Source organism: Polyergus mexicanus, unplaced genomic scaffold (genome assembly GCF_030449975.1).
Source record: "Polyergus mexicanus isolate NDT 795.1 unplaced genomic scaffold, iyPolMexi1.0 SCAF_2, whole genome shotgun sequence".
Taxonomy (NCBI): domain Eukaryota; kingdom Metazoa; phylum Arthropoda; class Insecta; order Hymenoptera; family Formicidae; genus Polyergus; species Polyergus mexicanus.
This window is the reverse complement of record NW_027223322.1, coordinates 8223389-8234971: the sequence shown is the minus strand read 5'-3', so window position 1 is coordinate 8234971 and position 11583 is coordinate 8223389. Positions and strand designations below refer to the sequence as shown.

The 11583-nt window shown below is 34.3% G+C and overlaps 1 protein-coding gene across 9 annotated transcripts; it reads right to left on the bottom strand.

The window, feature by feature from the left end:
- Positions 1-1926: 1926 nt before the first annotated feature.
- Positions 1927-11349, bottom strand: LOC138944790 (armadillo segment polarity protein). 9 transcript variants are annotated; one of them, XM_070315777.1, is made up of 11 exons: positions 9709-9908; positions 9079-9412; positions 8751-8816; positions 8435-8665; positions 7563-8357; positions 7205-7473; positions 6778-7119; positions 6337-6510; positions 5826-6128; positions 4612-4723; positions 1927-2453 (listed from the first exon to the last, which is right to left on the bottom strand). In XM_070315777.1, exons 3-11 carry the CDS (start codon positions 8785-8787, stop codon positions 2269-2271), a joined length of 2448 nt encoding a protein of 815 aa, XP_070171878.1. In that variant the 5' UTR covers positions 8788-8816; positions 9079-9412; positions 9709-9908; the 3' UTR covers positions 1927-2268. The 9 variants fall into 9 exon arrangements, 8 of the variants coding, with proteins under 8 accessions (XP_070171878.1, XP_070171879.1, XP_070171876.1 ...); XR_011448874.1 differs by lacking the exons at positions 9079-9412; positions 9709-9908 and adding exons at positions 3373-3436; positions 9915-10021 and having other exon boundaries at positions 2436-2453; XM_070315778.1 differs by lacking the exons at positions 9079-9412; positions 9709-9908 and adding an exon at positions 11065-11349.
- Between the last annotated feature and the right edge of the window lie 234 nt (positions 11350-11583).

The following is an 11583-nucleotide window of genomic DNA, read 5'->3' as shown; positions in this document are numbered from 1 at the left end:
CTGTCATTAATATAAGAAACTGTATCATATGCAGAAGAGCTGTTTTGTTTCCGAATTATATTTCTTCTTACTTTTTTGAAATATTTTGATAGATTATTTAATCTTTTCATAAAAGTATGTAAAATCAAAATTTATTAAACATAAATACATATATATAAAGAATATATATAAAAAAGACTCTCTCTCTCTCTCTCTCTCTCTAATACTTGATATTTCTATATCATCTTGATTACATGACCAGACATATCTGTCATCTACTGTGACTCGATTACAACGGTGATCTGGGCGTTGCTAATGAAATACAAATACAAGAATACAATATATACAATATATACTCGCAAATAGAAAATATGGTAAACCTTATTTAGATAAAAATGACAACAGAATAAAAAATACATTTTATCGTCATACAATTTTATTTTTCAAACGACGCATTATTTTAAAAAATCTCCAAATAATTAAGGAACATTGTGAATAAATTTACAGAACTATATCTGTATATAATTTTATTTATAAAATAATTTTCATCTACATATGGTATGTATATATTCTGTATAATAATTTTTATTGTGTCTTATTATTAGAATATATTCAATTATTGAAGTTACTAATACTGCATATTTTGATCACAACTAATTAATAATATATATCTGGTTTTGTATGGATAATCTTTCAAAATATTTAAAAAATAATCAATATCATTAATATAAATGGCATTTTTATAAAACTATCAATTCGCATTATCCGCAATTGCGAATATTTTTGACGCGCATATAATATGGAATATATATATTTTTAAACGGAGCCCTATCAAGAACGACGATTATTTTATTAATATTTTATTGTCAAATTTTTTTCCGATGACAAAAAATATGAAAAAAGAACAAGTTAAAAATGCTAAAAGAACCTAAAGAACATCGTAATAGAGTAAATTATTTCTTTATTTTTAGACTTACCTATACGCCAAACGGACTTTTAATCCTCAAGTTCAGTAAAATTATTTTTTTGCTCTCTTCTCACATCAAAACAAAGTTTTTATTCTTCAAGACAAAAAGATATTTTTCTACAGAATTTGAGATCTCTCATTTTATCTAAAAAATTCCACACTAATCAATCTTTTCTTCACTAAACACTATATTTTTGTTTGAACAACACCATCCGCCACGACACCTGTCCGGAAATAATCGCTTCGATAAACAGACGAATTTTTAATACGCCTTTCGCATTCAAAGGAACAACTCCTCAAGATGTGTTTCCCTCTCTTTGTGTCGCGTTAAGAAACAACCGTTAACGTAAAATACGAGCCTTCAGAGCGCGTAGTCTACACACAAATGTATACCGTGCGAGTGTCGGGCAGCGATTGATGACCTGACTATGCCTCATACGCGACATCCTTCTCCAGAATAACAGAAAACGAATAATGATGTCCCCGTGAAAAATTGTCTATCTGCATATCTAATATCATGTAATACCTTTCTTTGAAACACAACTAGCGCTCGCCGAACATGGCAAGTGAAAGTCTCGCTAAAATTTTTTCCATTGTATAAATATTAATGCCAAAACAAAAGATATCCTTAATCTTTATAATTAGTGGATCGATAAAATTTGTATATTTTGTTATTTACGAAAATTCATACTTGACGAGTTGCTTTACAAATCGTTTCGATTGTCTTTCTCGAGATAAATTATAAGAGACTTCTTATTTAAAATCTATACACTTTTTAAAAAAATTTGTTTATGAATGTTAAAAATTTTTGAAATTTCACGACACAATTTTATTGTAATGTATTATTATCTAAATTTAAACCATTTAAGAAACAGTAATTCTTTTAATTTCCAAAATCATCACGCGCAAGGGATTGTAATTATTGTTATCAAATATGATTATTATCATACCATATTATGTGATCTTTATATCTTCTTATATAATCACGCAATAAGGAGCGTTGTTTAATCATTCAGTTTATTTGTACGGACAATAAATGATACATATGTGTACGAACTACATGAGTTTTTCTTAATTCTAATACATCGATATAATGTTTATATACTCGGGTGAATGATCATATTAGGCGATTACATACAGGCGATACGGATATGGATTAGCGAATGTTTCACTTTCCGTTCGACGAAACGGACGTGGACTACGTAGATGTGGATCCGAAGGCGACTGCGTCCGAATAACGCATATAGAATCTCACTCTCCCCCTCTCTCTCTCTCTTTTTCTCTCTTTCTTCAGTACTTGACATTTCTATATCATCTTGATTTTAAAGATCGGTATCATACCAGGCCGCGACCTGGTTGTTATCTTGCGGCGGTGCAGGGAGCTCTTCCAAATGATCGAAACTCAAATCACCCTCGTGCGCCACGTCCATAGTGTCCATCGCACCATACGTCGATCCACCACCTATCTCCAATCCTTGCATTGAGTCTATTGGTATCTGGTCATAACCTGTTATATGAAAAAAAATATTTTGTTTTTTAAAGATTCTATTACTTACTACTCATAATACATACATCGATAAAAATTATACTGCACACAAAGTGCAGAACTTTATTAATCAGTAAAGCATGATCACTTGGAAAGTGCTTTGTAATTTTTTCAATGTTTAAGATATATATAGTTTGCTATGCATCCTAAAAATGATTACATCTTCTCTTCTTATGACTATAATATAATTAATTTATGATTATATTTCTCATATAATTATACAATACTAATATATGTATATATCTTATTTGATGGTTATTAATTGATTTATAAACATATTTTTTTATCATAAATCTACTTTATGCTAAGCTGTAGGACAAAAATTATTTAGTAATCAAAGCTACTTATTAATAGTCAGACACATACACATGAAATATATATATATATATATATATATATATATATATATATATATATATATAGAATTTAACGCTTTTTTAAAAAAAGCGGTTTTTTTTTTTTTTTTTTTTTTTTTAAATGTGTGTGTGTGTGTGCGCGCGCGCGCGCACACACACACATTTAAAAAAGCGTTAAATTCTCTCTAATTCCAATTATATAATGAAATGAGCGATACAAAAATTAATATTGAAGCTCAAAATTATATACCACTGACAAATAAAAAGCGTCATATTACTAATTATTACTTTATATATATATTGTATTACTATTAATTACTTTAAGAAACCTTAAAAAGGAGAAAAAGCATTATCAATATATTACAATATATATAGTCTACACATACATTAAATGACGCATTTGTAATTACAAATGAGAAAGATGATTTGTAATGTTAACATTAAACATGCAGTCAAAATCGATTATTGAAGATGTCAAACAACCAGATAATGAAAACAAGAACAATACATAAAGACAAAGTGACCTTTGTTACTGCGAGATACTGTTGATAGCCTGTATTTTAATTTAAGAGTCCATGGGTTAAGCTGCTGTTAAAATAACATACAATTAAATACATCATTTTATATTAGAAGTAACACTGAAGAGAATAGTAAACTATTTAATAAACTCTGCGTTTTTTTAAATGCAAGACACAGAGAATTTCTTCATAAAATAGCATTATTACATACAAAATTATTCCGCTATTTTATACGCCGGTCGTATGGAATTATTATTATAATTATATCTATATATATTGTTGCGCTTCTTGTGTTTCGTCCTTCCATAAAAGCTATTTTTGGCGGTTATATTTGGTATCCGCTATACCTGTCTCCGGAAAATCATTTCCAACGCGTTACCAAAGGGATCAATAAGTACAGACATCTTGAGAAGAGTCACCATCTTGTCGAGTCTCGCGACTGCTGTCATACCATGTGGACGTATATTTTCGACAATTACAATGTTTTCCTATTCTATATTCTATATTCTAAATTCTTTATTAAAATTATAGCAAGTTTGTTTTCTAAAACAGCATTGTTATATCTGACACGAGTGCTTGTGAGTGAGCGACAGTACGAGAACAAACTGCGAATCAATCGAAATCGACAAAACACAAACGCAACAATATATAAACACATTTTATGGAAACAGAACAGACTTGGGTATTTCACGTCAAAACAAGAATTCAATTTTTAGATAGATAAAAAGACAAGATTATAATCAGTAAAGAACATTTATTTTTCAACATAATCTCCATTAACATCACAGCATTTTTGCCATCGACGTACTAATGCGTTAATACCGGCAGAATAGGAATTGTCCTGATGTCTGAACCATTGTAACATACACGTTTTAAGTTCATCTTCTGACTGAAAGCGCCTACCACTCAAATATTCCTTCAAAGGACTAAACAGAAAATCTGAACGCTTACAGTTTTTCTCTGGTTTTTTGGGAGATGTGTTACAGTATCTTTCTATTTTGCCGACATTGGTATGTCGATGCCAAAAATGTTGTGATTTAAATGGAGATTACATTAAAAAATAAATGTTTTTTACTGGTCATAATTTTGTCTCTTTACCTGTCTAAATATTAAATTCCGATTTTGACGTAAATGATCCAAGTATATGTACATATTTCAAATTCCGTCTGCCTTCGATCGAGTAATAAATCGATTATTCGGAAGCAGCAAATTCGATAAACGAGATGGATAATACTTATAAATTACCTTGCGGTTGATAACCCCGACCGCCATGGCTGCTATGTACACTAGGAGGTCCTTGGCCATACATACCATCATAGCCTTGATCAGGGCCAAGCATGTCCTGAAGATTAGGTAGCTTAGGTCAACACAAAGCATATCTTCTAAGGAAGGCGTGTCATGACACCTCGAAATACGGACAGATATGCGCTATAGTAGGCAAGTCTCGTATGATAATAATAATGATTAAGAGAGTTTATATGAATAATATAATAATGGTACAAAAAAAGAAAAAAAAGGAAACTATTAAATAAACATCTGCAAAAGGAACAAAATGCATTCCCATGCACATGATAATCTCGCAAACTATGAATTAGGATTCTAAGGTGTCTAAGTGCATTTCGTGATCTACTGCTCCATTAGGCACAACCATTCTTTTCTTTATTTTTTCAATTTTTGAGCAAATATTAATATAAAAATGTAAAAATAACGTTAAATCTTGGACATTAATGTATTATAAAGCTTAAGCATACAAATTTTAAATGTAGCTAATATTAATACGTGTTAGCTTTTTTCCTTTTCTGTTTTTTTCTTTTTTTTTTTCTTCAGAGAAGCATACATTTCAAAACTGTTCATACAACGGGTTTATAACTTGTTAAGCAATGTAAAACTGTATGAAATTAATCTCTTAAAACATTATATATCTACCATTTTCACAAATATAATAATAAAAGTCTATAGTATAAAATTTAAGGGATAGTTAGAATTAAATATTATAGCACATGTATGAGTACTGCACTATGCCTTAATGGTGCAAATCTTCATAAATAATAATATAAACATGATTTAAAAACAGTGTATTTAAAATTTATTTATACGAGGGGAAAATCTTTTATATAAATACCTGTATGTTATAAATAGAAAGAGACGGGCTTGTCTCTGAGCAATAAAAAAACTCTATTATCATAACGTGGCACAATTTACCAAACACAATGTAACCATCTCAAGTGTAACACATTTCCATGCTATGATATAAATGTATTTCTCTTTATATCATATTACAAACCTGACAAAATCCTGGCAAGTACTTGAAAACAACTAATTATAAAAGACAAAATTTGCTTCTATATATACATATATAAAACTGAAGCTCGCTATGTTACATAGTGTTTGCAAGTAAATCTATTTCGCCACGGCACGAATAATTTTACGTGCATTATTATATCTGTTTCCTACGATACCTGGAGATCTGGGGCCATGCTGAAGTCAGTATTGTTCCATAAGTTTGTGTCTTCGCGGAATAAGGAATTCGTCAGCTCCATGGAAAGTCGTTTTTTGTACTCTTGGGGCTTATCTTCGCTCATACGAAACAATACTGCTGCTGCATAAGTCGCAACTCCTTCGTTTCTGGAGTGAAGTAGTTCCGTCAGTGGGGCAGTAGCACCCTCTTGTTCTATTATTTCGGCACCTTCCTTGTCAGCTGCTAGTTCGCAAAGCACGCCGGCTGCCACGCGTTGAATGTTTTCAATCTCATTAAATAATAACTGTATGAAAAACAAAGCTGTATTAAAATCATGTGTAGGAAAAAGAAGTGAGTGAAAGAGAAAATACAGAGTACAAAACTACATTTCCATTCTATGTATGTGATATTAAAACAGACTGTGAATTGAGGGACAACTCAATAGAAGAATCTGATTCTGTACTTAGAAAAAAAAATGTTACAAATTCTTTTATAAAAATAATGATACATACTTGTACAAAAATTGGAATCACATTTTGTGAGCGAATTATCGCCCTATTGTGGGATTCCCTTGCTAGAATGTGAAGTGCCCCTACTGAGCCTTCCACTATCTCCTCCATACGTACTCCATCTGCATATGCACCTGATGTTTGTTGGCTTCCAGTACTAGCGACAGATGAACGTTGCTGCAAATAAAAATTATTACACATGCTGATTTATAAAAATAATTATTATAATTTTATTAATTATTAAAAAAATCTGAAGAGAATCTCTTCATGTAATAGTATAAAAAACCATAACAAAAAACACGTAAATTTAATGACTGAAAAACATAACATAAATGGTACATACTTGCAAAAAGAATCATACAATATATAATATTATAAAAAATACCATGTATATAAACTAATATTTCTTATTTTATAATAAATTTTGCCATGTGGATAACTTACTCTCTGTGTATCGTTGAATGCACGCATCAAAAGTCTTACGAGATGATGTATTGCACCGTGATCGCGTAGCGGACTGTGATTTGCGGGACAAAGAGCCAAATTGCGGATTAATCCAATAACCGCTTTCACCAACGGCCAGCGCGACGGTGGGTGAAGTAATTTGACTATAACTTGAATGCCGTAATTCAATCGAACCGAGTTTTGTGCCATTTCCGCTTCATTATGACGCGATGTCAAATGACGTAAAGCGCATACTGCCGGTTCAGTTATCTCTTCTCGATCGCCGGCATTTATAATAGTACGAACGAGAGCGTCGACGCCACCGTAATTACATACTGCGACCTGAAAAGAAATTTAAAAATCTTTGTTTATATGCCACATATTATAAGAAACATTGAAAGAAGCAATTTTTTTTATTTCGACTTACCTTATTACGCTGATTATTGCAAGTCAAGTTTGATAAAATGCCAGCCGCGCAAGTAACGACGTTCACATCTGTTGATCCAAGCACAAGAACAAGGCTCTGCAACAAGCTATCAAGTCCATCAACCTTTGTGCCAGCATCTGATAGATTACGTAATGTCCATAAACAATTCTGCACTAATCTTTGACTCGGATTTGCGAGATGCATAGCAAGCGCTTGCATGCCACCTGCTTCTACAATCGCGGGCTTGTTACTCGGACATACAGACAATACTGCAAACACAGTGAATCATTGATTAAAAGAGAATGTAATTTAATTATAATAATTCAACAAAATTATTACAATATATTGATCAATTTACCTTTCAGTACCCTCGAAGTAGTCCATAACAGTTTCTCGTATTCATAAGAGCGCATTATACGCACAAGTTCTATTGGACCTTGCGAAGCAAGAATTATTAATTTGCTTTCCTGATTTCCGTATGCTAGAATTTGCAAGCAATCAGTAACAATAGCCAAAAATTTGACATTGTTCCGCTGCAATAAAGCAACCATTTTCTGCAAACCGCCGGCAAGACGGACGGCCATTTTGGAACCATCTTGATGAAGTAATAAGTTATGAAGAGTTGTTATTGCATAAAAAAGAACGGATTCTACTGGAGAACTCAATAATTTCACAAGTGCGGGAATTCCACCGCTCTTGAAAATCGCTAGCAAGCCTTGTCTGTGATGTGATAAATTGTGCAAGGTACCGACCGCTGCCTTCGTCGATTCCAAATCGTCACTATTAGAGATAGCACGTACTAAGGCAGCCACCATTTGCGAGCTGTTCATAATAGCATGGCGGGAAGCTTCTTTTTTAGATAATTGATGTACCATCATAGCTGCTTGAGATACAACCACCTGATCCTCATCATTTAAGAGCTTGATTAACTCGGGAATAGCGCGCGTAGCTAGATCAGCATCATCCTGATAATTGATCAAATTGACGACAGCATGCTTCAACATTTGACTCGGTTCAGCCAATCTTTGTACAGCGGTAGGCTGTGCTGGATCAAATTGTGTAGAAGGTATCTCTACACCTTCCTCTAGTGTTTCAGGAAACATAGCAGCGCGCACACGCTGCGACCGAGTATGACTCAATTGTTGGTTCATTTCTGAAAGATTAATCATAATATACAATGTTTCATTTTGTGATAGTAATGGTCCAATTTCCAAAAAAATATAATCTCACCATCAACTTGATCCTGTGTAAAACCCTGTGCAAATCCTTGGTCCAGATCAAACATCAGTTGATCCCCTTCCATTTCTTCATCTTCCTTACCCGAAAGAGATGGTGCCTGAGTAACGGCACCAGAATGTATGCCTGAATCATTCATGTAGGAATTTTGTTGCCACATCAAGGTCTGTTCTTTTGCGGACCCCATAGGCAAATCACCTGGGCCTTGGTAATTTCCTTGAGACACTGAAATTCAAACAAGTATAACATACGGATAACTAATTTTGCATATCTAATGCGACAAATTAAATCATATAAATGATCGACTTACTTGGTCTAGATTGATTCGATGACATCGGATAACTCATGTCTCCGAGAAATAAAATTATCTCTGCGTCTGCAATAAGTAAAATAAAACTCCACAAATTTATAAACACTCTGTCTTATAATATAATCCATTGATTTCAAGGCTCGAGTAGATATTTGCATTGAGTTATACAATGCTTGCAAGAATGCAAAGAGAGACTAACGCGAGGCAACGCTCCCGTCAGTCCAGGTGAAACCGAGTCGCGTAAAATTGTCGATTTCGATATTAACGTGTCATTTGAGATCTTTATGAGCATTAAAAATGTCTTAAAATTCGATTTAAACTCGTATACCTTTGCCAAATATCTACTTGCGCGTGTCGATAGCGTTCGTAACAATCTGCGACATGATGCGCGACACTATGCTGGGTCAGTGAATCCCGTTCCGGAGAGATGTTCCAGCGCGGAATGTGGGCGCGATCGAAGAATCTCTATCTCTATCTTCCCTTCTACCCTCTCTATCACGCTCACGCTCTCGCTCTCGCTCTCGCTCTCGCGTCACACAGCTTCAGCAGACTCGTGGGTGCTGCCGACTGCGATCGAATATATGCGTCGTGCTGTTGCACTCATCGGGTGTAGCCGCAAAATATGGAATCGCGATGGAATGTAGAAAGGGTGATGCTCGCGCCTATTCAAGAACTACGTCAATGCAATGTGTCATCATTTTCTGACAATCGACAAGATCGTGGGAGAAGGAGAGAAACAGCATAGCTGCGAAGGGAAAGGCAATTGATGTATACGTGTGCGTGTGAAAGAGAGAGAAAGAAAGAGAGAGAGAGAGAGAGAGAGAGAGAGAGAGAGAGAGAGAGAGAAAGCGGCCGAAAAGGATATAATCTCGGCGAGGAAAAAAAAAGATTAACAAATACATAGAATATAAAGCGAAAAACGTCAAGGCAAATGTTTCGTCAGACGAAAAGAATGCACCTCGTAGAGTATTAGTCGATACCGATGCGCATGTTCGTATCTAGTGATCGACTCCAAGTTCGAACCGATAATTCTTTTGACATGCCACTTTTGCATCTAGCACAAATTATATCTTTCTATGCATCAAAGGAAGCAGATACATTCGATATAAACGCGCGCGACGCGCCATGCTCCCGAGCGGATTTCCAATTCGTGCAATGACTTACTGTACTGCGATACGATTCCGCGGCTCGTCCAAGGTGCACAAATTCTCTCTTGAAAAAAGTGGGCAGTGTTGTTCTCAGTTCTCTCAGAGACGCTCTTCCTCGCGCATGTGCAGCATAATGGCAATGAAAGTCAGGGATGTATGCCCGCGGCGAATAAGCGCGCTCGACGATCTTAATATTTTTAATACTATTGATATAATTTAATCAAGAAAGCCATCACATATCGCAAATGTAAAGAAAATTTTAAAAATTATCCAACATATATCTCGATGGGTATTGACTTTAAAATTATTTCTAGGAATAGAGGCCTAGGAGCGCCCCTTCTCTTATGAATTTGCTACTTCAATGAGGTCACGTTCAATGCGCATGCGTGAAGAAAAGCGTCTCTGAGAACAACATTGAAAGTAGGAGGCGGTTTCAGCGCCACCTGCTCTCGGACTCGGATAAGAACGAACTAAAATTGGTCACGTGACAAGGAGTTGACGCCATTGAAAACTATGTGCGTGCATGCTGTGTCTGTGTGTGTATGTGTATGTATATGTATATATTATATTATAATTCTATAATTCATAATTAATGTAATATAACTGGCTAAATATAGTAGAAAATATGACATTTGTGTAAAAAAATAATATATATAACAAAGTATGTAAAAAAATTTATATAACAAAGTATATACGTATAAAAGTATTCGTTTCGCAAATTAGATAGATAAAAATCTCCTGCTCTAAAAAGTTTATATATGCCTATTTTACTTCTAAACGGCAATATTGTTGTGTTACAACAATGGCAACATTTTAGAAAGTTACAGAATGAAAATGGATGTATATTAGATGGATGATTAGAAAATCTGGTCCATTTATATGCCCTACTATATATCGGGAATATAATTTAAAAGAAAAATAATAAACTATAATAATGATAAACTAAATATATATATATATATATATATATGCAACCAGTTATGCCAAACCGTATCAGAGTTTGTGCACTTTGGACATGGTTATCCCGGATTATTTACAAATCTTTTTCGGCGCATACAACACTATAAGTCGGTACTTCGATTAGCACTCGATCTGCAATAAACTCGCCTTATTTTTATTAAATTTTCGCGCTAAGGAATACAGAGTACCACGCTGAAATGACCCACCAATTCTCTAAGCTCCAACAAAGATTTTCTTCCTTATTCCGTCCTATTCAGGAACACAGTATCACGATTTCCAATGTATTTTGCAGATCTCCTATTTGTTTGCGATCTTATTTCTTGAATTTTTCCTTCAAGTTCGGTCTGGTTGATCACTAGGCACATTCAATTTTTTATTAAGCTTAAAAATTCGATGCTATTTACTTTTTAAGAGATATATAAGAATCAAAATGCGTAATCTCAAACCCGGAACCTGCCGACTGTCAGTCAGCCACGGGACCACGCGCGTTATCCCGATAATGGTTTTATTCTATCTAAAGATGGCGGAAAGCGACGCGCAATCGAGCGACGCGGACGCCACCTGTCATTTGCGCCGATCCAGGGTTACAGTGGAACGATAGAACAAAGTATGTAGAACGAATGAAGCGAGAGATGGGTCTCTCTCTTCCTCTTTCTATTTTTTCTCTTTTTTCTCTTTTCCCATCTTGACCTGCTGAGGTATTCAACCGCCACCTCTTTATATGT

Coding starts and splice junctions, on each gene's coding strand:
- LOC138944790 (XM_070315778.1), bottom strand. CDS start 8,787: ATGAGTTATCCGATGTCATCGAATCAATCTAGACCAA. Junction 8,358..8,434: donor TACACAGGATCAAGTTGATG/GTGAGATTATAT, acceptor TTAATCTTTCAG/AAATGAACCAACAATTGAGT. Junction 7,474..7,562: donor TACTTCGAGGGTACTGAAAG/GTAAATTGATCA, acceptor CTGTGTTTGCAG/TATTGTCTGTATGTCCGAGT.